Source organism: Triturus cristatus, chromosome 7 (genome assembly GCF_964204655.1).
Source record: "Triturus cristatus chromosome 7, aTriCri1.1, whole genome shotgun sequence".
Taxonomy (NCBI): Eukaryota; Metazoa; Chordata; class Amphibia; order Caudata; family Salamandridae; genus Triturus; species Triturus cristatus.
The window spans coordinates 1,781,913,356-1,781,939,997 of NC_140590.1; the positions used below are offsets into that span (position 1 = coordinate 1,781,913,356).

Below are 26,642 nucleotides of genomic sequence, written 5' to 3' on the forward strand. Positions count from 1 at the left end.
GCTTTATTTGTGGCAGGCGGTGGTAGTCTGCAGGACGAGGGGTCAGTAGTGGCTGGACTCGTCCCTCCAGCAGCCCCTGACTGTCTGCTGAGGAGGGCAAGGCATTCTTCTGGTGGTCAGTGACCTCATGAAAGCATTCCCGGGGTGGCTGGTGTCTAACAATAAACTTAAGCATTTGCAATGCAATCAGACCTATTGCATTGCAAATGCTTGTTTTAATGTTCTCCTTGCACGCTCACAAAGACTTCTTTACAACGTAAATGGTACACAGTAGCGAGCTACATCACGCTGTCTCCTCCATGGACTGTTTTGGTGTGCCTATCCTCAGTTTACTTTAAATAACTAATGCACAGCGCATTGACAATTTACATACTTCCATTCCACAAAAATGCTCTTATGTGTGTACTACGCTAACATTTAGGTGCTAGATCAACCAAATGGCGTTAGGTACTCACATCGGCAATTTTACATTACACATGCTTTGGAGCATACGAAAAAAAAAAAAAAAAACATCCGAGGTTCGGGCGTGGAAATATTTATACCTTTACGCAAAAAGATTCTTATTTTAAACACTTACATTACCCTAACCCTTTCTTTTGCTCAGCTCACTCCTCCTTGGTCTCCCCTACTCACCCCCACCCCCCAAAAAGAAAAATTACCCAACCGTCACTTTAAATCTACATGCTGTTAACACCTCCTCGGACACTTTCACATACTTACATACAAACACTACTTTAACAACTCTTTCAAGTAAGCAGACCAGCGCCACCACGGTAACACCATTCATGCACAGCACCTTTCACCGTGCTTGCTTTCGCGGTCACGTTTGTTTCAACTTTATTTTTCCCCTGAAATTCATGTTTAGCAACACTGAGCATAATACAGGTATATAACATAAAGCAGTTGTGGGTCGCTTAACAAGGGCCATAATGTAGGCCCCTACAGCAGCCTTAATTTAAGAATAAAAATGCAAAAACGTATATGGGGAAATTTACTTTAATATTGAACATTTGCTGCAACTTAGATGGTACTCAATAGCGAGCTGCGTCACGCTCTCTCCTCCGTTGCGTTTGAACACTTGTGTGTGTGTGTGCCCTTAAACCAGCATTGTTGAATGATTTTTTTTTTTCACACCCATGTGTATATATTTTAAGACCGCAAATTAAGGCTGTCGTTTGCTCTCTGTGGTTAGTGAATGCTGCTGCGGCCCTGTGTAAAGTTAATGATTGTGTTTTATGAAGTTGTTTGTGCAACACCGGTCACTCACCCGTGCCACACTTTTTAAAATTTGATATTTTTGGTTTCCACCGCTCTTTGGTACAGAAAGTTGTTTTCTGAAGCCAGCATACCAGAGACGCCAGCCACTGACAAACTCTCCAAGTGACAAAAATGAGATGCGGGTTTGAAACGCACACGCTACCTGCATATAAACACACACTCACCACCACACACGCTCACAAACAGCCCTGAAAAACAAACACACAACTTACGACCAGTGCACACATGAGCAACCACACATAAACAACTGCACACACACATACAGGAAAACACGCTAGTTACTACCCGCGCGCACATATAAACAACCATGCATAGTCACAGTAAACAACCAGTCTCACACACACACGCATAAACGCACACACAAACACACATATCCCAATGCAGGACCCACACACACTCATTATATACCCAAACACTAACATACACAAGCAGACACACCCAGTCACCACTACAGGCCACACACACACAAAGATACACATATACAGGGACACTGTTGCAGGAGCACGCACCCATCACCCACACAGGGACAAACACCACTGCAGGCCACAAACACCCATCATACACACACATATACGCACATCCGGGGGCAGACACCGCTGCAGGCCGCACACACTCATCACACACACAGAGCCACACACACAAGGACAGACACCACTGCAGGCCGCACGCACTCATCTCACACACAGGAGCCGACACCACTGCAGGCCTCGCGCCCTTATCACACATAGACGCAGAGGCCTGCACTCCTCACTCCAAGGCGCTCTGGACATTGCAGACAGGCAGAGAGAGCTCTGTGGCTCAGTGACGCCACACCTCAGTCACCCTGCCACACACAGTATGTGGCCCCGATTTATTAATCCTCCTCACTGGGTCACTGTGGGGCAGTCCCGGCCGGGCAGCAGCACCTGGTTTGTGTTATGTGAGTCGGCAGCTTGCAGCACTGCTCAAACACAATAATCATGTATATAGCATGGAGGGCTGTACTTTAGCGCCGAGGCAGCACTAGTATCACTCAGCACTATTAAAACAAGCATTAAGGAGGTTCATTTAAATGAACAGCCTAACATAAATCAGTGGGTTGGTGCGCTTGCAACACTGATTAAAGTAGAATCGGAGGCTCTTAGGTTCACAAGAGCTTGCATCACTCTTTATGCTAATTAATTAGGCACTTTAAAAATAAGATTATGATGATGACGACCCCGCCTATCATCCTTCCAAAATGGACAAGACGTGCCTTTGAATTAAAGAATATTACAGCTACTAAACATAACCCCCGGCTCTGCGGCACCCCCACATCCCGTCCCACACACAGTCACCCGCATTCCTTCCCCCCCCCCCCCAACGCCCCGAGAGACCGCGTGAGTCCAGGAGGGATGCTGGCCATACCACCTCCTGGAGAGTCCCCCTTAATCCCCAGGAGGATTCCGCCCAAGGGAACAGGGCTCATTGTTCCAAGCATAGATTGTGCAGAAATATCAATGACATATCCAGGAACAGCAGTCGCTCCATGTGGGGCTAAAACGTACGAAGCCTGACAAAGACGCAAAAATAAGCGTGGCGCGAGGGGGTTAATTTAAATGAACGGCCTAACATAAGATCAGTGGGTTGGTGCACTTTGCTATGCTGATTAAAGTAGAATCGGAGGCTCTTAGGTTCACAAGAGCGTGGATCACTCTTTATGCCAATTAGCATGAAGAAACCCCACATACAAACACAAGACATAGCAGAAAGTGCAGAACCCAAAGAATCAGGAAGTGGCCGCAAGGGCTCATGCAGTTCGTACTCAAAGGCGATCTGCTGACCAGTTGAGAGGTGAAACATGGCAGCGCCAGAAATGCAACAAGTATTCATTTATATTGTTCTAAACTGAGTGCATGCTCTCGAACCAAAATAAGCACAAATAACGTTAACCCACTTCACATACGAGCTTACGGGCAATAAAATTAAGAGGCTTACTTAATTCTAATGGGGCCAGTAGGTAATTGTTTCCGCAGGTCCGTTTCTGCTTGGGTGCAAGCGTAGAGCAACGCGGTTAGGGTGATATTAAAAACTGTCGTCAGCCATGTGGGTGATCTTGAAATGGCATCCGTGGTATTGAAGAAGCCGGTCTGAGTTCGGATGCTTCCCTGCCATTGTTGGTTGGAATGCGTGGCTTCGAGGCAGGGCACTGGCCGGGGGAATCGGCATGGGCTGCAGCCGCCGGTGTCAGCTGCTTGACCTCTGGTGTATGCGGGACTCACCTTGTGCCCAGTCCTTCGGCCGCCGCACGTATCTTGGTGTACCTAGCTCCTCGCAGACCTGGATCGGCGCTCTCCGGTTCCAGAGCGCCTCACACAGACAGAGGTCGGATCTCTCCAGCGGGCCCCATACTCCCTGGGCAGCCATTCACAGTCCTGGTGCCACTGCGCCTCCGCTGAGCTGTGCAGGATGGCGAGCATCAACAGAGGGGCTGGGAGAGCCTCTAGGGGGCTGGCTGGCTGGCTAGGATCCATGGCGCTGTCACTAAAAAATAGTCTGTGCAGGGTGGGAAGCGGGCGCATCTCTCCTTTGGCAGCAGGAGCAGGGTCCTCGTGCACGGGGTGGTTCAGTGTCCCCTCAGGGCCCGGATCAGTCCCCTCTATCACTGGTGTGGGGAGGAGCTGCCTCGGAGGGAAACGGGGTGTCTGCAGCCCCTAACAATCACGGGCAAGGGGACCAACATGTGAACTGAGGTGGTGCGTGAATGTGTGTAATTCCCGTGCACTTACCGTATACAGTACCGCCACAGTTCTCTGTCCCCAACCCTCAGCCAACGCACGGAGCTGCGGCTCATGGACAGACGCGCACTTCAGAGTAGGAGGAAGGAACCGGCGATCGCAAAAAAATCAAGCGCTCGCCATGACGTATTTGCTCGGCTTTCTCACCTGCCAAAAGGTTTCTTGTATTTATGGGGCCATGTGTTTGGCCCCATAAAGATAAGAAACCTTTTGCGACGGACGCAAAGCAGGCGAGGCCGTCCAAATGGGACGGCTCAGAAAGCCGAGCAAAGACGTCACCGACACCTCTTTTCCAATGGCTGGCCACCGTTTAGCATAAACGGTGACGCCAGCCAATGCAAAAGAGGGGCGGGGCTTAATGCCCCTTACAGAAAATACCACATCTCATTAAATCTCGCCAGCGAGACTGCGCATGCGAGCAGCCTACGCCAGGCGAGACCTAAAAAACGAATCGAGAACATGAGATGTACGGGCAAAGCATGCAAATTAGTCAGTAGGTCGACAGCATTTTTCACTATCACCAAAAAGCTTTCCGAAAAGGCCAGGGCACATATAAACAGTGCTGGGGTTAAAAGCCTTATCAATGCATAATCAATCTCCACAGAGTAACATCACAGAAAGTAATTTCACACTCCCCTTATGCACTCACAAAAAGGATTAGTCATTTTTATGTCTGAGCAGAGTTACAATAGGTGCTATATTGGTATATGAATTTAAGCGTATGTATGATATGCATGTACACAATGAACGCATACTTATGTAGATTACATGTTTTAAATCCAAGGAGTCGATGTTTTGTTAACAAAACCCAAATGTAAAAAATGTATGCAAACAGTAATTTGCACGTTACCAAACAGTGAAGAATTGTGCATACCTGTCACAGGTTGATTAGGGAGCTCTACGTTCAATATTCTAATGAACATGTTTAACTGAAACTGATGTGAAATCAAGGGCAATTACCTGTGATAATGAAACAGATTTGTTATCTGGGCTCAAAATGGCCTGCAGGAAAACTTTACAAAGACAAATATACTCACATCTAGTTACATTTCGTAGCAAGTTTAGTGAGTACACAGTTTTGCTCTCCACAAAAAGAGGCTCGGCCCAAGAAAAATGGAGGTTATCTTTCACCCTGCAGGGTAGAATGTGCCGAAGGTTCTCGAGCTACAGCAGAGGTTCCCTTTCAACATACCAGTGCAGACCGTGCATAAGGCTCTCTTCCCTACTACACAGCAGATAACAGCGGATGTTTCTCGTCCCTACAGTAGGGTAGAGAACAGTGCAGGACATCTCTCCACACAGAGAGGGTCAGGCAGCAGTAGAGGGCAGAGGCGGACGGAGGTTCCTTACCTCAGAGCAGGGTACCCTGCACACTAAGGTCAGGGATCTCTCCTTTGCCAAGGCAGGGCTGAGAGCGCTGTGTGGCCTCAGTTCTCTGCCCAGGGGCAGGTGACTGTACCGGTATTCACACGAGCCCAGGCTTTCCTCGGAAGGGCAGGCTCATCAATGCTCCTACAGGGAAGCGTCTCCCAAGGGAAAGCACAGTCCCTTCTGGCCGGAATACATCGAGAGCAGACAGGGCAGCAGCAGCCCGTGGGGGCATTCATTCGAGGACTTTGAACATGTCCATAAATCCACCGTAGCGGAGCAGAGGAATTCATCAGTCCGGTCGCCCAAAACTGAAAGCATGCGCTGTACACACACACACACACACACACACACAACATACACACGCGCAAACACACGCACGTACACACCCAGACACGCACACACAGAGCAGACAGGATTCCACACATCCCAGCCAACCTGTTCTGTGGCAATGGAGATGCCACCCTCCCCGCTGCCGGGGCTATGGTTGAGGTGCCCAGGAAGAACCCACAGTCCAGTGCCAAGGCAGGGCCCTGAGGCTGCCGCTCAGTTTGGCACCTACACATGCAAATCTGATGGCTGTAAAACACGCAGACGGCAGACGTGTGAGTCACAAATAGCACCGAACCAGTCCTGCAGTGTAAACACCCAGGCACGCACTTTCCATAAACAGGGAATGTGATTGCAGCACCAAGCGCTCAGAGCAAATGTAAGCAGTAGTACGTGATGTGACGGGCGAAAAGCTAAGTGGCTGATGCTCTGGAAACAGGAAAAAGAGTACTCCGGGAAAAGAATGGAAGTGGAAGGTAACTGTAGTTGGTCGGTGCTGCTCGTACAAAAACGGAAGTGAGGTATCGCTGTTTTAACCATTTAGCAAGCAGCAAAGAAGAGCCACTGATGGATTTAACGAATGGGAAGGCAGAAGGCAGGACATAAGTCCTTTTCAAGTTTTTTCCCCTACTACAGGTCATCCTGACAGCACATGCGCTGTCTAGGCTCGACCTAAAAATGACTCGATTTTCGTGTTATAAATAAGCAACATGCCTAAAGGCCACTGGGAGTAATATCGGTGCTGTTTATAAAGACACTTTGACAGATAATTAAAATGATGAGTTTTAGGAAATGCTTATAAACATAAAGTTAACTCTTTAGTTGAATTGTCTCCCATTTCAAAGTCTTGCATTTACACACTGCAGGCATCATACTCATGGTGGCAAGTGGACATTCTACCATATTTGCAACCAAAAAATACAGCAATTTTTTTAAATGGGAAGAATTTAAAGTGCAGAAAAATGTTCCATCAAGTGCAAAAAAATGTTCCATCAAGTGCAGAAAAATGTTGATATTATGAATATTTTTGCAGAAAATATTTGTTTCTCTCATTAAAAAAACAAATGCTTGTATGCTTGTTTTGTTCATGTAACGGTGCCACATATGTCTAAAGGTATGTCCTGTGCCACAAGTACAGGCTCTCAGTCACCCACACACCTCATTCACTCACAAACGTTCATACATCCCCAAAGATGATGCACTCACTGACGCACATGGTAGCCCTATTATAGTTCCCGTAGTTACAGTATTTTGTTAAAACCATGGTATTGGGCTCCATGGATATTTTGTTTAAAGTCAATGGAGCTGGACATGGGGGTGTCTAGTAACAATTCACAAGTTACTTGACCTTCAATAGTTCATTAATATCTTCACTGATCAGAAGTAGGTCTCATTACAGAAAAATTTGGAGACCCCAGAATTAAATCATTCATTCATTCCCTCCCGATGGGCGCTAGGTGGACGACTCCCTCATGATTCTCACAGGTAACACTCCAGCTGCCTCCTTAAACTTTCACTCCTGAGTCACTTTATTTTTCAATCCTAATAAAGTCACCAGATGTGGTAACGTTTGGCACTGTCTTCTAGCCTCCCACACAAGGTAACTTTGCTTGAAAAGAAAAAGAAAAAGAAAGCTCGATCTTCTTCAGAAAAATACCTGTGAAACTCTGCTTATAACTGCAGCAATTGTCTACACAAGTTGCTTTTTTTTCAATTTCATCCGGAGGGGAAGGGTATACTAAGTTGACAACTGCTGCTAAAACGTGCAAAATCCCTAATGTTCAAAAATATTCTGGTGAAGTTTCAATTTCATACTCCATCATGACTCTCAATGCTAAAGACAAGGGGAAATAAGCACAATTTATGAATAACACTAGTGGACAGGAAGAGCTGAATGCTGCTTACATCATCCTCTCAGCCGTGATCCCATAGTGCAGATTGAGGCTGAGTGGTACATTTTTGTTCAAGCTTGGGGCCACTGTGCACATACCACTGAGGTTCAGCTTCCTTCCAGTCTCTGTCACTGGTTCTGGTGATGTGGACTCTCTTCTCACTCCTGCCAGCATGGTCAGCAAGCACTGGTGGGTGGCATCTCAATGGAGTACAGGGAGGGACTAGAAGATGTAATTCTGTGCCGGACCTTACAAGTTTTAAAGCAAGTACATTTTAAGGCATGTGGCGTGGCTTGTGACTCATGGCCTCTGGGAGGTGGAACAAACCATGTTGTATACCAAACATAGGGGCATATTATCAAGGATGGCATTAAAATTATCGCTTCTTTAGCGGCAGGAAACTGCCGCTAAAAGCAGCGATAATGGGCTTGGTAATATGCCCTTGATGTTCTGGTGTGAACGTGGGCTTCAATTGGAATTCTCTGTGGCATATTATCGAGACCATTATCGCCGCTTTAGCGGCAGTTTCCTGCTGCTAAAGCGGCGATAATTTTAATGCCGTCCTTGATAATATGCCCCACAGAAACTCCTTTGTTGCGAAAGGCAAATGCCATTCATTGTTAGTGATAATGCCTCTGGACACACAATCCTTACAGTAAACCTCCAACCTCAATGCCAGCATCTATGTTATTGGCCTCACACCTTTACCCCAGTCCACACTTTTGTACAATGCCACTGATACCAATGAGTTTGGTGTTGCAAGAACCTTTTTATCCCATCAGTGATAACAGTACCTCTACAACATGCAGTGCCTAGCCCTGGTTCTGTCAAGACACACACAAAATGGCATTAATAAATGGATTTGCTTCATCTAGGTGTAATAGCAAAAGTATTTAAACAATTAATTACAAATTCTTACATCTACCGCCGACAAACAGGAATTAGTTCCCTTGAATGAACTAAAGGCTTCATGGCAGCCATCCACACAAGGTAAAAACACTCACTTCTCACGGGCTGCACTCCACAGACTGAAAAGATAACAAGATGGAGACCTTCATCCATGTGGGCCAGCGCAATGTAATTACCACCTACAGATTTCAGTTTTTCTCCAATTGTTGATTATCCTCTCATACCAACACATACCGGGAATCTGCGTAACAAACCATGGTAAGTAAAGAGAGTGAGACTTCAATAAGAGTGAACCATTTTATGACTGCTGGTGGAACCAGCGATATAATAATAATAGTGATAATAATAGAGATAATAGTGATAATAATAATAATCATAATAATAATAATATTAATAATAACACCTGTAAGCAATATTTAGGAAGTTGTGAGATTGTAAATTACTCACTTCACTTAACTTGTCATATGATTATTTTGCTGAGTGTTTTTCACACCTGGTCATGTTTATTAAAGATCCAGAGATAAAAACCATAATGAAGTGAAATCTTGTGGGGTTAGTTTAGTCAGATTTTGCAAGTAGTTTGCGTCAAATAGCATTACATATATAGGGTTAAATGCTATGGTTACCACGTGTTTGTTTTTACACACATTCACAACGATTGAGTATTTGGAGGAATTGGCATCCTTAAACATGTAGTCTAGCTTCCCTAGGATGTCTGCCAATTCTGTATACATGTCTTGGGTCCCCTACCATGGCCAAAAAGTCCTTTAATTCTTCCATTAGGCCATGATACAAACAGGAGGTGTTTTTTCTTTCGGTTTCATGGATTTAGCTATTAGGCACTTAAAGTCAGTCAGGTCAGTGGTGTAAAGAAGGACCCTGCAGCCCCCGCAGTGCGGGAGAACCATGGGTTCCAGATGGCCCCCTCAGCAAAGCAAGTGGTTGTTTTGTGCCAGATTCAAGAGCTTGTTGTCTATGCCCTACATGAAAGTGCGCATATGACCAATTTTGACATTATATTCTTAAGAGACGCTTTGAAATTATACAAGAGAGGTAATTTTGCTCCACCTAAATTATTGACCAAGTATCTGCATTTCCCCCCAGATAGCTTAAAATGCCACGTTGGATTATAGATCCAAGAAGAAGCGAAGGCGAAGCTGCCACTGATTCATGAAAATATCAAACATTGTAATGACACAAAAAATCATGCAGGTGATAACAGTCACTGGCACGGGGGTGTCCACATGATTGGCTGAAGGCTCCATGTGTTAGAACACTGATTGGGATTCAATGTCAACGACCCTTCCCCCCCACAGACCTGAATTTGAGAAGATAGATAGATAGATATGATTTTACTTTTTCATAAAAATCCCTGGTGTCTAGTGGGCTTTTTGCCCCCCAGGGGGGGCGAAAAGTCTAAATTGTGCCAAATTAACCTGGAGGGAGCAAAGGCCTTTGCCCAAGGGGCCGCTCCCCCCCCCTGGTTTCTAGTGGGTGGATCCCTGCTTAGGGATAGCCCTCCTGTGGCGATCCCCAAGCAGGGATCCACTGGGGATGAATACAATTGGAAAGGGGAGATTCTCCCCTTTCCAATGATACCTCTCCCATCTTTCTACGTGCTCAGGGGGCTGAGATAGCCCCCTGAGCACGTAGAAAGGGAAACTGAAATGAGCCTCTTGGCTCATTTCAGTTTCGGTTTCACTGAAATTATGTCAGCGCGAGGTGTGCGCTGATCATCATTTCAGAGAAACCAGGGTAGGGGACTCGGGAGCTGGGGAAGCTCTTCCCCAGCTCCCGAGGCTCTTTTGGCAGAAAGGGAGGGATTTCAAGGGCGATGTTTCATGACAAGCTGGACTCGTCATGAGCACACAACCACTGTGTGCCATGACGAGTCCAGCTCGTCATGAGGATCGAAGGGGTTAAGTTCTGCTTCCTTCTGTCTGCAGATCTCATGCCATAATAAAAGTAGGCACCAGAGAACAATGTCCTTTAGAAAGCTTAGCCCTACTTCTTGATGGCTAACATCGAAGGAGTTTGGCAGCGGGATTGACAGCAGTTGCCTCAAGAACCTATTTTCTGTGACTTGCAAAGAACTAATCTTTTTATGATCCCTCACCCCAGCCCCATAGGTGACCATGCTCACACACTTAGGGGCCGATTCTGATCCGGGTCGGAAGGGCACCGAACACGATCCGGCCAGAAAAACTACGAGCCGTACGCGTCTTTTCTGGCAGACTCGTACAGCTGTACGAGCGAGCAAGTACAATGCGAGCTACATGAAATTTACCGACTGAGTCGTTTCCAGGTCCAAACCGCTCCGTACGTCTCAGTCGTAAGCTAACCGTGGAGTGCAATGGATGCGATTCACGACCGAGCCAGTACGATGCACGCATCGGACGGCCTGTGCGAGCCAGAGTGTCCGGCTCGCAAATTGTCTGGGTGGTTGCCTTTGGGGGTCCGCGTCGGACCCCCTGTCATCTGCAGCCCTACGACTCAGACACAGGGGGAGACCCATGGGTCTCACCAACACAGGCCTGTACGGTGCGGATGGCACCGATGCGTACCCACTGTAGGGGGCGCCCTTGTCCGCGGCGTACACATTCAGTCAATGGGAGCCCATGTACGCGTCGTACGACCGGCTCCCACTGACTTCTATGGGGGTCCGACCGAACCGAGTCCGGCAGCATACGGCCGCATCGCACTTGCTGGGTTGGACTGCAGGACTCCGGCTCGGTCGGAAAACACTCCGGATCCGGTTCAGTCGGAGTGCTTTCCGACCCGGATCGGAATCGGCCTCTTAGCCTTATAGGGTATGCGGTCATAATATTGAGTTTTAAATATCGATATAGCAAAATATCGATGTTTAAATCTCAATATGACAGAATATCGACCTGCAAGAATATCGTCAACAAAAATATTGACATGCAGCTAAGAAATATCGTTTTACTGAATATCGCAGTTAGTAATATCGTTAGTAAAAATATTGTTGTTCATAATATCGAAAAAAATATAGTGTTCTGTATGTTAGTATATGTGTTAAAGTAGAGCTTATTTTTTAATTGTATGTTTGAATTTTGTAGAAATAATTTATTTTATGTTAATTAATTTTTGCGTATTTTAATTCTGTAGCGGGTTGTAGTTTTATAGGGGAATAGGCTGGGAAGTAATTTAATTGAAATTAATTGATTAATAATGTTATTATTTACTATTTTTGTATTTAATAATTAACATTGTTAATTTTGTTAATTAATTTGATATTAATTAAAAATGTATTGGTTAATAATAATAATATTGGATTAGTAAATATGTTAATTGTGTAATTGTTTCAAGAGTGGGTTGTGGGTTGATAGGGGAGTAGGGTGGGAAGTGATTTAATTATAATTAATTAATTCGATTTTTTATTAATTAATATTTATGTAATTAATATTTTATATTATCAATTGTGTTAAAAATGTTATTCATTATTTCTTAATTAAATATTAATTATTCATAATAATTGGTAAATATGTTAATTCTGTATTTTTTAAGAGCGGGTTTTGGGTTGATAGGGGAGTAGGGTGGGAAGTAATTTAATTATAAATAACAAATGTATATTTGTATTAATTAATATTTATGTAATTAACATTTTATATTTTTAATTGTGTTACTTTTTTATGAATTAGTGATTAATTGGATATTAATGATTAATAATTAATTGGTAAATATGTTAATTGTGTAATCTTTTTAGGAGCGGGTTGTGTGTTGATAGGAGAGTAGGGTGGGAAGTAATTTAATTATAGTAACATTTTTATTATTTTGTATGCAATATTTATTTAAAGTTATTGTATAGTGTTCATTGTGTGAACTTATTTATTTTTGATGGTTTTTAAATTGCTTGTTAATTGTTATTAGTTAATGCATTAATTAATTGTTAATTAATTATGTTAATTGTGTATTATTTAACAATATTGGTGGTGTTATTTATAGAGAAATATGGTGGGAGGTAAATTATTTTTGAAAAATTAATTATTTGATCATTTATATTAATTATTTTGCAGGAGTGGGAATAATCCATTATTCCCCTCTGCTATCCAACACTTTCCCTACTGTTGTATTTGCTGGAGTGGGAATAGTAAATTATTCCCCTACACTATACAACATTTTCCCTACTGTTACACTTGGTGGAGTGGGAATAGTAAATTGTTCCCACACGCTATCCAACACTTTCCCTACTGCTGCACTCGCTGGAGTAGGAATAGTAGTTTTTAGTCACCTGCTATCCAATACGTTCCCTACTGTTGCACTCACTGGAGTGGGAATAGTAATTTTTAGTCACCTGCTATCCAATACGTTCCCTACTGTTGCACTCACTGGAGTGGGAATAGTAATTTTTACCCCCCACTATCCAACACTTTCCCTACTGGTGCACTTGCTAGAGTTTTGAATAGTAATTTTTACCCCCCCCCCCCCCCCCCCCCCGGCTATCCAACACTTTCCCTACTGTTACATTTGTTGGAGCGGGAATTGTAATTTTTACCCACCCGCTATCCAACACTTTCCCTACTGTAACACTTGTTGGAGTGGGAATATACATTTTTACCTCCCCGCTATCCAACACTTTCCCTACTGTTGCACTCACTCGAGTGGGAATAGTAATTTTTATCCACCCGCTATCCAACACTTTCCCTACTGTTGCACTCACTGGAGTGTGCATAGTCATTCTTATCCACCCGCTATCCAACACTTTCCCTACTGTTTCAATTATTGGAGTGGGAATAGTAATTTTAACTCCTCTGCTATCCAACACTTTCCCTACTGCTACACTCCGTGGAGTGGAAATAGTAATTTATTCCCCTCTGCTATCCCGCACTTTCCCTACTGTTGCAATTGCTGGAGTGGGAATAGTAAATTATTCCCCTTCACTATCCAACAATTTCCCTACTGTTGCACTCTCTGGAGTGGGAAAAGTAATGTTATCCCCTACGCTGTAAAACATTTTCTTTACTGTTATAGTTAATGTAGTCTAAAATATTTTTTTACAAATAATTATTAATTTAAAGTTTTTTATTTATTATATGTATATTTTATTTTTATATTTATATGACAGGTTTATGTATAAATATAAGTATTTAAATGTTTTAATATGTTACTAACATTTCATAATTATATAAAATAAGTATATATTAATATTATTAAGTTAATATATTAATAAACGTATCTTTAATTTTTTTAAATGTTACATTTATTATTTATCATTTTTAATTTTTTTAAATAATTCTATGTTTTTATTAATTATATTTAGTATTTAATGATTTTTATATTATTTTTAGGACATTTAGAAAAAACGATATTTTGTACAACAATATTTTAATCAACAATATTTTGCTTCAGATATTTTTTGTACTTACCTCTGTATAGATAGGATGTCGATATTCTGTCCATCGATATTCTAGACTCGATAATATTGTAGGTCGATATTCAGTCCGTCGATATTCTGTCAGTGATCTCCCTTATAGATTTGTAGCATTTCTATTCTGAGTGTTTTGCCCACTTTTCTAGCAAACTTTAATACTGCAGAAAGAGATTTCTCAAACTGGTGTTGTCTAGCCCTGACATAGTTCTTCCATGTACATTTACAGTCAAATTGCACACCCAAGTGCACAAATGTGGGGACCACACTTATGTCTTGGTAATTCAAGAGCATAGAATAGTTTTTCTTTTCACTGGACTTCTGTACTTGATGAAGGACTTGGAAAGTTTGACCTTGCAGCTAGCTCCACCATTAAACTAGAGACGGCATTCAGGATCTGCTGGAGGGAACCGGGAGTAGGGGCCAATAGCACCACATGATCTGCAGACAGGAGCACCAGGACAGGGCTGTGATGTATCTGTGAAACATCTTTGCATACACCCAGAAGCTCCTTTTCTAGCCCGTTGATATATATTATTATTAAGAAGGGTACCAGGATGCAGCCCTGACTACCCCTCCCCCCCCGCCTACACGAAAGCCCTCAGTGCATTCACCATATTTCACCCTGGCAGTTGTGCCTGAGTAGAACTATTTCAGCAAGTTCTGTATGGCAAGAACAACCCCCAGCTCCCCCATCATAGCTCATAGTATTTCATGATGTACGCAATCAAACACACATGATAGGTCCATGAAACCCATGTAGAGTGCTCCTTTTCACTGTGTATTTATCATTGATATGGCTAATGTTTAAACATTGTTCAACTGTTCCAATGCCCCTTCTAAACACATATTCTATCCCTGAGAGTGACAGTGAGCATGAATAAAGCTTTCCGGGCCTGCATATGGCATGCAGGACTTTTTCATGAGGAGTGCGAACAGGCAACATTGTCCTTAAGCCGTATATCAGAATAAAGAGCGTGGCTGGGTTAGAATCTGCGCATAACCATAAGAAAAATGTAACTGTGTAGATTCTTCTGAATGCTCACAAGTATAAAGAAGAAACAGCCACCCACGTTCCCAACTATTTCTGTAGACTAAAGAGTCCCAAAAATCATTAGTAACAATCAGTCTTTATCCTGAGCAATAACAATAATGTCTAAGAGTTCGAAATGTGTATTGGCTGAAAATCTTCTTTAACTTCAAATGTTCACCTCATGTATCTTGACAATCAAATCCAGCAAAACAGTCATTGCAGTTTCGGAAGTAATTCCAAGAGCGGATTATTCCGTGTTCTGTTATCTGTTATAAAAAACCGTTGATAGATATCACTGCACTGAGGAAGTCGAAGAGCGTTGACCCGATGACGAAACACGTGTTGGCTTCGGCTACGTCTTTCACCAGGTTGTGACTGTAACAACCACTGTACTAACAAAACTGTAACTGCTGTATTGCTGGATTTGATTGTCAAGATACATGAGGTGTCCTTGAACAGGTCAACCGGGAGCCCTCTGGGGAAAACTAGCTCAAAAGTGTAACTTACCTCTGTGAATCAGGCCCATCGTGGGTCACTTTTCTTCTCACAGCTGTAAACCTAGACTAGCAACTGGAATGTAGATGAAAAGAGAGAGAAATATGATCTAAAGAAGGGGCTGTCGAATTCTCATATTACTTCCAGGCAATCTTCATTCCTCCAAATCAGCTTCCGTGCCCCATTGCTCACGCCTTCAGTGGGGACTTCTCAACTAGCAGACACTGGGACGAAGGACGTATTCTGGAGAGAATGGGAACAATGCAGGAAGACCTCCAGAATGCCTGCCCCAAAATAATAGCTGGGTGCCCTGACTCCACGGCTAACAGGCAGTTACATATGTATAATGCTCAAATAGCTGCCTAGGAAAGGATCCCCGGCTCCCCATCACAGCTCATAGTATTTCATGATGTGCGCAATCTACCTCTTCAGACAGCTACACTGGCCGGGCTACCATGCTGCCATGAACCTCAAAAGCAGTGGCAGGGGGAAGCTATTCCCTAGGCCTGTGCTTTTTAGGGCCCTGTGCTGCAAACTTCATATACTGATGTGGAAGCAGGCCTGCCCTGTTTATCACTGATAAAGCAGCTGGCATGGGTTTAGTGCTACATGGCAACAGAGGCTGGAGCTGGTTTTCTTTTCTCTTCCAAGTTGAAGGAAACTTTTTTTTCTCAGCTCATTACATTTCCAGGTGTTTCAAGAACTGGTTTTGCAATTTTGCATCATACGGGGGCGTTTCTACAGGTGTTTGCCTGGCTAAGCACTAACTGCGCACAGCACACTCTGTCATGCACAACAAGGAAACACACGGAAATGCATCGCCATTTTACTTCCCGTGTTACCGTGCACTATAGGTTTTCTGACCTGATCAAACATGAGGGCATCACCAAACTGGTAAACAGGATTTGAAACATAATCGCACAATTATTCACCTTAAATTAACCTCACGTATATGGCCGCATTACGGAAAATGTCATTCTGTCGCAAAAACACTTGATCCTCGAGGAGGTGCAAATGTCTGCCAGATATCCCTGTGCATCGATTTCAAAGCTAGAGGGGCTTATTTATGAGAGGCTTGCGCTGCCGGAGCATCACTTTTTCTTGATGTTCCGGTGGCGCAAGCCTCTCAATCATAACTATGAGGCTCGGCAAACCCACTCTGCATGGCTTTGCATGGCCTCGTAGATATAGGGTAAGACAGAGCAGCGCAAGTCACTGCCTTGCCTGACTCTGCATCAAGGAGGCGTTTCATGGGCGTTGCGGTGGGTGGGCCCAATTCACAGAACTTAGACAGACTTAAGTTAGGATTTTGTCTTAAGTTTGTCTTAAGTCTGTCTTAAGTCTGTCTTAAGTCAAACTTAAGTCAAACTTAAGACAAAATCCTAACTTTACTACTACTAAATGCCTTCTGTGAATACCCAAAGTAGTAAGTTTAGGATTTTGTCTTAAGTTAGTTCCGTGAATCGGCCCCTGTGTTCCAAAGCAACACCCATGGATTTTGACGCTTCCCCAGATTTACATCATCATCTAGATCTGGGGAGGGTCCAAATCCGTACAGCTCACCGGAGCAGGCGTAACACGGAGAACTATTATGATTTCTTCTCGTTTTTTCCTCCTTCCATGCGTGCTGTATTCTGCAGCACACGCAGAAATAGACAGATGCCTCTCGGCATTGCCCCTTCCTGCATATAAACAATCCTGCCTGTAAGGACGGCCCCCTTGCACCATGGTGCAATGGTCCCTACATTGGCCCTGGGCAGCAAATTGTGCGCCAACGCAGGAGGCAAAGACAGGAATGCACCGTATCTCATAAATACGGCGCACTGCTGCCCTTTCACATTGGTGTACGGCAGCGCAGCAAGGAGACTTGCGGTGCCGCCCTGCGCCAATTCCATAAATGAGCCCAAGAGATTTTTATTAAAACCGATGTGAGGAGCATGGGAGTGCCCGTGTTCCACCCATTGTTGACCCAATGTAGAGCAATATAGCGCCTAGCAGTAGTTTGCGCTAATTTATGCAACTTTCCAAAACAAACCATGATTTGAATTAGAAAGTAAATCCACCACAACACTTTGCCCTCGATTTCCATCGCTTTTGCGACTGAAACCCACTGCATTGTGTGAGTAAATATGGGGCTTTCTTTATACATTATTTTGCAAATTCCATGGGGATTTTAAAAGCAAATTGTTATCCATGAAAGGATTTATTTTACATCAGTAGACCATGATGGTGAACGTTTTTTCTACATATGTATTGAAAATGGAATAAACGTGACTTTTTCTTGAGACATAGTTTTAGCTAGAAAAGCGAGGCAGAAACGATGAGAAGTCGTGTTGTGCCATGTTTGACCCGATGTATGACCATTTCCTCCCCTGAAAACCACTGAAAAACACTTTTGAAAATGGTCCTAAACGGAATGGATGGAAAATGAATTCGCTCCATCTGTTTTCATCTTTCCTTAAGGGGTCAGCTAGAATGTGGGTCGGTTTCAGCCCCAGTGCCCCTTTCCCCCTCCTCATGGCCTCACAGCAGCTGCATCCCTGCCCTCTCCACCTGCCCCTCTTCTGCATTCTCTGCACTCTCTGTAAACGGCCGTCCTCTGCCCAAGAGTACACATTTTGTAAGCGGATGTGCCGCTGCAGTTTAATATGAACATTTGGTGCCACCAAAACACACTTTAAATAACCCAGGTCCCCGGGAATCTTTAGAGCACTTACTGCAAAATAGGTGGATGGATTCGATGCTGGTGACACTCCACCAATCACGATGTCTGCCCCCGTCATGCCCCCGCTGGGGCTCAGTCCGAATCCGATCCACCCAGTGGCCGCCACTTGAAGTTCAAAGGTGATCTCCTCGGTGGTCTTGTTGAAGTCCCACCGCAGGACGACTCTACCCTCGGTGTCCAGGGTCAGAGAAAACCTCAGGTCAGCCAGCTGGCCCAGGACAAGGGGCATCAAGGAGAGGAGTAAGAGCGCTTGGGGGTTCATGGTCTCGGGGGGCCCTTCAGTATCAACCAACAGGCACCAGTCCTCAGTACTGCTCTGAGGACCGCGACAGGTGCGCCTGGTGTGTGTCACCCGCTCCCCGACGACAAACAGGGGAAACAAGTAATTCCCAGTGCTGTGTACTGTCAGTAGTCATCACCCGGGGCAGAAGGCGCACTGGAATTTAAGGAGCTTTTAAAGTTTATGAATTAACGCCCCCTTTCCTGTCCAACAGGTTCTTTGGAATAGCAGTAAAAGAGCGACCCTGCGGCGCAGGGCTGTGTATTGTTTCTCAGCTGCATCGACCATGTAAGTCTGTCAGTTGTAAAATTCCTAGTCGCGAAGGTGTATATACACATGGGATATTTATTCACGTACATATTTACTACTGCACTTTGTAACTCTATACTTTTTGCTACTGATAATTTCTGAGTGGATTTACACCTCTGCATAGGTTTATACGTCTCCTCCCCCTCCAATGAGGGCCGGGCCCTCCTACAACAGAATCTCCTTGTAACTTTGCCACTGTATTTCACATGCTGTCTTGTTGGTGGGTATGTCCACCACTGGGGTGACAGAATCCCTCTCAGAGGACACTGGGAAGTCAGGGGTTACTGGGTCCAACCGTGGGGGTTGTGCCCCTTTACTCCTGCTGTGAGGCTTCTCTGGAAGGCGCAAGGCATACATAGGGGCAAGGCTCAAAGTAGGGAAAGTTACCCCAATAACTGATTTCCGTGTCAAAAATCCCTTTCTGATAAAAAGTAGTGTTTAATAGGATACAAAGTATATGCACAGTGACAGAACCCTAATTATTTTGCACAGTTTCTTAAGGTCGGCCTGCAAGCCTCTGCCTGGATAGAGTCCCTGAGTCCCCCCATCGCTTCTAATGAATTTAGTTATTCCCCATTTGATAATGGAGGCAACTTTCATGAGTGGCCTGCACTAGTAAACACATATGGCCAGATGTACGACTTGGGCATTTAGCAACTCGCAAATTGCGCTTAATTGCTACTCGCAATTTGCGAGTCGCTAAATACCATGTACAGCAGTGTCAGAGACACTGTTTGCGATTCCCAACGGGGTCGCAAATTGCATTCCTCATGAATATTCATCAAGCACTCGCAATTTGTGCCCCCATTGGGTATGGCTGGCCCTCCCAGGGATGGTGACCTGCTGGGCTCAGCAGACCTCCATGTCTGGGGCTGCTTTTAAACCCACCCCATTTTCCTTAAAGGAAAATAGGATGCATATAGAAAAAGAAAAACGAAACGTTTTCGTTCCATTTTTCAAGGGCAGGCAGAGGTCCTCAGACCACTGCCTGCTCTTAAAAGATGTTTGCACATGCATTCCCTAAGGGGAAGGGGAAGGGGAAGTGCTTTACCACCCTCTTGGGGAGGGTGGTAAACTGCAAGTGTTTTGCAACCGCAATTGTGGTCGTAAAACATTCTTACATGGCTCGTGGGGTCGCTATTAGGAAGGGAACGCCCCTTCCTGATAGTGAGTCACAAACCACTATTTTGCAAGTCGCAAAATATTTGTGAGTTGCAAAATAGTGTTATTACATGGCCCACAGGAGTTTTGCATGTGCAAAATGGTCGCAAACCTGTTTGCGCGTATAATTTTCTATCGTACATCTGGTCCATAAAGTCTTGTTCCTGCCTTAAGAGTCAATAAAGGAGGGCTATGGGTTAAAATCATGCAAATCCCAGGGAGGAATAGAGACCTAGAAGGATTGTACTACTGAATATCGGCACCAGCAATATTGAGATAGAAGCATCTTGTGGACAGAATTACAAGGGATAAAATATCGACAGGTGAGTACATGGAGAATATAGATTTACTAGCTACCACAAAGGTACATACATGTGGAGTTAGGTATAGAAAATCTTGACTTACCTTTCCATATTTGTTTTTATAATTTGTCCTCGATTTTCTGTCCCACAAATATATTCAGGATGCACACCCTTATAAGCAGTGCTACCAACCAGGGGCAGTCAATTAGTTCAAGGAGGACTGGTAAATGCCTCTCGATGCTGGAAAAACGCAACATCTAGTGGTCTCTACCATATGATGTTTTGGGGTGTCTGGATGCCCCGCAGTAGTATCAGCTATCTCCTCTGTGGCTTCCTCGTCTTTTGGTAAGTGCTAATGGTGCTCTCTAGGGCAGCTCCTTTTTTGTAGATCTATGAGCAGGGATCCCCTTGGCAAGATGTTCCAGGGAAATGGCCCTAATCTTCAAGATGGCCCCAACCTGGCATTCCGGGGTTAACAACCTGGCGATGAGAGGGGCAGACAGCCCGCACTCTCACAACGTTATCGACTTGACTAGGTGTCTCACACTTTGCTTACCAGGATCCACACACCAGGATGCGGGCTGGGTTTCGCATGGTAAAAGTATGCAATGTAAGTGACACTACCCTGTCCTAAACCCTAATTTAGTACCCCTGCACGACCCTCCCTGACCCCCAGTACTCTCCCTACATTAAGACTACCCAGCATGACCCCCTGACACTACCCTAAACCCAACAACACTACCCTGCACTACACACACATCACAGCACTACCGTAAACCCTAAAACACTACCACCAGCACCACCCACACCAATCCCCAGTCTGCTCCCTACACTTAAAGACTACCCTGCATGACCCTCCAACACTACCCTATACCCTAAAACACTACCCTGCACTACCCACACACCACGGCACTACGGTAAACCCTAAAACACTACCACCAGCACAACCCTCCCCAACCCCCAGTCCGCTTCCCACACTTAAACACTACCCTGGACCCTAAACCACTACCCTGCACTACACACACACCACAGCACTACCCTAAACCCTAAAACACTACCTCCAGCACGACCCTCCCCCGACCCCCAGTCCGCTCCCTACACTTAAAGACTACCCTGCACAACCCCCCAATACTACCCTAAACCCTAAAACATTACCCTGCCCTACACACACACCACAGACCTACCCTAAACCCTAAAAAACACTACCCCTACCCCAGGGTCAATCCCCCTTACCTCGCTCTCCTCGTGGTTCCTCTCCCTGGTTCCTGCTTCACTTCACATGGGCTGAGGGGTGGTGCATGGTGCACGTTGTTGTGAGGAAATGGAAGAGCTTCTGTTTCCTCACAACGAGGTGGATCGTCATTACAGCGCATGCGTTGTAAAAGCGCCTGCGATGTAAAAACATGCAATGTAATGGTATGTGGTGTAACAGCTGCATAGTAATGGCTTTTTACCTCTAATAGTATAGGCAAATACTATGCACAAGTGCTAAACGACACCCATCTGACACAGATTCACTTTAAAACACATAAGTACATACCACACCCTAAGCACTGTCTGACCCTGCTACTGACAGGGACCCCGTTCCACTTCGAAGATCCAGAACACTCTCAAGGGGAATTATACTGAGGTGGAGAAAGCCCTTGCTTTAAAATTTGTGGCAAAACACTAACAACAACAACAGGGGCTGCCTCCTTTCACTCTTAGTGGAGTACAGAAGGCAGATGTGTGGTAGCAGATCACTGACTGTCAATACATTGGGGGAGGAGGTTTGTACCTTAGGGGAGGGGGCTTTAAGAAGAGGTGGTTAAAAAAAAGAGTCCAGGATTCAGCTGACACAAGCTCTTCCATGAGGTTCTGCTTTCTTTCACATACTCTTCTAGAAGGCTGTGCACTCCATAACCCTAAGATTACATCAGGTAATAACTAAGCCTCCTCTCTATCCCTAAAACGTATGCTACCATCACTCACCCAGCTCTGCCCTAAAACTACACTGTTCTGCTGACTTCACATACACACCTCTCAAACATAGCCTCTAACAGACACACTTTAAATATGTTGATATCTAAAGAAATTTGCTTTTAGTCTTCCTTCCTCTCATACAGTCACTGTTACAAGTACATTGGTTGCTACTGCTGGTTTAGGAGTACTTTCTAATGCAGCAGGGCAACAGAGAGGACCTGTAAAACACAGAGCTATGTTTATGCTAGGAATGTCATTACTTTACTAAATGGTATTCCTATAATTGTGTTTGCTCAATCCCAAAAGTTTTAGGTCTGGTGTTAGCTAAGACATTTTGTTTTAATAAAAATACATACTAAAATAAATATACTATTCAGTTAGCCCTCTTATTCCACTTCCAATTTCGTTTTGTGCAATGTGCATTGCTGGACAACAAGTGCCCAACTCAGTGTAGAGTACTATGGCTGCAATATGTTCCTTTACATAATAAATAATTTTTTGTGTTGTTTTGAATTGCCACTAGGATGTATTTATTTACTTTTAGTAAGACCAGTTGTTTTTCTCTTGTTAGGAGCTGAACTTTGATGTTGGTGTCGGCACTCCGTCAAAAGCTCAAAAAGCTCCCACCTGCTTACTGGATCAGCATGCTCATGTACTTGGAGCAGCAGCAGTTCATTGTAGGAAGCTGGCTCTCTATAAAATGTAGTAAAAAGAAGTACACTGTGCAAAGAGTCCAGTGAGTCCCAGAATGGTATACAGAAGTAAAAGCAGATAATGCTAACGCTCTACTTGAGGTAGTGTGGGCAAGCAGTTAGGCTTATCAGAGGGTAGTGCTAGGCATTTGTTGTACTCACAGAGGCAATATGAAACACAATCAAGAATAAATCTGAGACCAATTTGCAAAAATAACACATATGTTTATATATATTTTAGGCACCAAAATCAGTATGATTGATTAGGCAAGTGCATTTAAAAAATAATGCAGTGAAAACAGTTGCCGATGAAAATGCTTAAACACAGTCAAGTATTTACTGTGATGGTCAGTGTAGAATACACAATGGTAATTTGGGTCACTGTCAAACAATTTATTATTGCAGGCAATGGGGGAACTCGGATGGCAGGCATGACTGTCAATGAAAGACCGTTGTGCTCGGGAGAAAACAATGCTTAAACACCATCAAGTATTTACCATGATGATCAGTGTAGAATGCACGGTGATAACCTGTGTTACTGTGACAAATTTAGCATTGCAAGCATTGGGGAAAATCGGGTGATGCACAGGACCATTAATCAAAGACCGTCGTGGTCGGGGGTAACAGTACAAATGCTTTTGAAAGTCTGGTGCCAGAGGGCACTTGGGGTTGGATTTGTTTTTCACTCATTCAGAGCGCAGGTCTTTGGGGTCCCAGGACCCAAGTGGAACAAACAGTTCTTGATTACCTTACCCAAGGACTCTGGATGCAGGGACAAGTGGAAATGTCCATTACCGGGGGCGGGTACACCAAAGATGCACCTCGGTCGATCCGTCATAGGATATGCAAAATCACAGGAGCAGGGTTGTTACCAACATCGGTCCCAGGTGCTGCGGAGTGCCCTCTTGTTGGTGTGAAGACTGAAAGGGTCAGTGATCGGACTGGCTACCACCAAACCTTTGCTGCAGCAAATGAAGTTGCAAGGAACCTCACAGGCTGGAGGTCACTAAAGATGAGGTAGGTGCCTAGAATGTCGATGAGAGCCAGCTGCCACTTTTGGGGTGCTCTTGCCACTTCGCTGTGGGTCACCACCTCAACAGAATCAGAGAGAGCACTTTTTTGTGCTTTAGACTTGGCCTACGACATTCAGGGGACTGGTTCCATCAATCCAAGGGAGTTCCTTGTTCTTTGTCAAAGGCAGGCATGGCTCTCAGGTTTTTGGAGTACAGAGCAGGATGAGTCAGCTGCAGTGAAGGAGACATAGACAACAGGCAGGCTGGCAGGGTTGGTGTCCTTCCTCTTACGTTGTCAGGATCTGAAGTTCAGGTTCAGGGGTGCCGCCTAAATGCTACATTTAAGGGTGTCAAAGGGGGTGACAGGGAGTAGCCAATGGGCTACTTACCTTTAGGGGGACTACACCATCATATGAGCACTTCTGTTGGGAAGTGGGCATATCCTTGGCCCTGATTGGCTAATTCTCTCTAACACAAGATAGAGGAATGGGAAAAGTGGGGTACACATCACCTGCCCCACCTTAGGGTTGGTGATTCCTGAATGTGGGCACAACTCTATCTAACCAGTTTTCCCGCATGTCCTTCTGCCAAAAGTGGAGCAGGACAGGGAGGTTGTCATTCTCCACTAACTGAAGAGGCCTCGGTTTTATTTCAAAGGCAGCATCGCCTTTAAAGCTTCCTGCCTTGGAATGCCATTCCAGCCTGGGGGAGGTGTGACGGACCCCCACCCAGAGCAGGCATAGTTCCTGGCCTCTGAGAGCAAAGGCTCTCACCCCATGAGGCCAGAATCATGTTTGCTGGTGGCAGGCTGGCTGGCAGGGACTAGTCAGAGACCACACCAGGAGTTGGTAGGTTTTCAGGGAACACATCTAAGGTGCCCTCTGTGTGCATTTAATTATACATTCAACACTAGCATCAGTGTGGGTTTATTAAGATGAGATGTTTGGTACCAAACATCTCTAGGTACAATGAAGCTATTATGTTGCAGGGAAAACCGTAATGACGGGTGTCCAGCCCATGTACTCTCTATGGCTTCCCTGTGCACTTAAAATATCCAAGAATGGACTTAGATTTGCAGGGTCATATCAGCTCAGGCAGCTATGGCCAAACATGTGATATAGTGAACCCTGCCTTGGGGCTGGAGGACCTGCAGAAGGGGTGACTTACCTATACCTCATGCAGTGTTGACTCTTTAGTTTTGTCTTCACTAAGACACACAGCCTGCAAAGGCAGTTTGCATGGTCTTGGTGAGTGGTCCCCAGGGTGGCACAATTTTTGCTGGAGCTCTAGGGGACCCTCTTTAGTCCCAATCCCCTAGGTGCCTGGGGTACCATTCACTAGGGACTTAAACAGTGGGACTGAAGTAGTGCCAATTGGGAATCAATAGTACAGTTTTAGAGAAATACTGATACTGGGAAACAGGTTAGCAGGGACCCATTACACCTCAGTCATCGTTCAAGCAAAAACCAGGCACAATGTGGGGGGTACTGCAATAAGTACCCAGCTTCCTACACTCATCAGCTAAGCATGCTTCCACTTCAAACAGTAGCATCACCCTTGCCTCCATCCCATTTATTGGTTCTGTAATTGTGGATTAGATCATGACTCTCAGGGCGGATCACTTCTCATACTAAGGGGCAGAGGGCAAGCCAAACAAACCATCTGCTGCCTCCCTTCATGCTGCCGCAGACACACTTACACAAAGTAAAATGCTTGTGCCCCTTTGAAAGTCTCAATCCATAGAGGAAGGTTGACCTATTGACATCCATTGCAGTATGCTGCAGAGCCTTGCTTCTACACAACAAGCAGGGATGTCAAACATATACTTGTTTACACTACATTTGTTGTACAGTGATGTAAAAAGTGATGCCTTGATTATCTATTTACCTTTACTTATTTAATCCTGCATTGTCAATATGATGGTCACATTTACTGCTGTTTTTTTCTATGCTTTGTTGGTGGTGATAAGTGATTGGCTTTTCTGAAACACATTGCCCCTGCTTCTATCTGTTAAATATGTCCATAACAAAACATTGTTCCTTTCCTTGTTTGTTTTATTAGGTATGTCTGAGGGCAGCAGTTTAGGAGGTTACCCTATAGTTTCAAAATAGAAAAGAGTTGCTAAATGCCAATCTGTAAAAAATGCCATGTTATCTATCAATGTACCACAATATTTATTTGGAAATTTGGCACCTGTCATTTACTGACAGCAAAAGCTGCTCACCTATTTAACCACGCCACCCGCTTCACATCCGGTACGAGCCCTGCTCCGCTTGGTGTGCTTCACAATATTGAAACCTTCAGCAGCTTCTCTGACTGAGTTCCTAGGGCCAACCGTTTTTTTTCTTTTTTTTAGCTCCTGCTGACATAACCATGGTGTTAGACCTGGTAGCCTTGGCGTGGGTTTCCCCTGCATTTTTTGCCTCCTGTATTTTTACTGTGTGATGGATTTCTTTTTGCTGGTCTAGATGCTTTGGGCACTGCTCCTCAGTGCCAAAGTGCAAGTGCTCCCTTAATAAATTGTTGTTATGGATTGGTGTTTCCATGCGTGGTTTATTTGGGTTACTATTAAGTCCCTAGTACAGTGCACCATGTGTGCTCAAGGCTTGCAAACCGAACTCATGCAAAACCCACTCATGCAGCCTTGCAACAGGGTTGCAGGCCAGCCATTGCAGTGCCTATTTGCAGTCTAGTACTGCCATGTCGACCTGGCAATTGCACTCACTTGCCAGGCCATACCTTTCCCTT

General features: G+C 44.7%; 1 protein-coding gene across 1 annotated transcript in view; it reads right to left on the minus strand.

Annotated features, from left to right (window-relative positions):
• LOC146813096 (putative DBH-like monooxygenase protein 2) overlaps positions 1–18,585 on the minus strand; it is a 334,342-nt gene extending 315,757 nt beyond the window's left edge. Inside the window, exon 1 of the mRNA XM_085620074.1 lies at positions 18,168–18,585. Coding sequence (XP_085476200.1) covers positions 18,168–18,437 — 270 coding nt within the window. The 5' untranslated portion in view covers positions 18,438–18,585. The remainder of the gene's footprint in view (positions 1–18,167) is intronic.
• Positions 18,586–26,642: the final 8,057 nt, after the last annotated feature.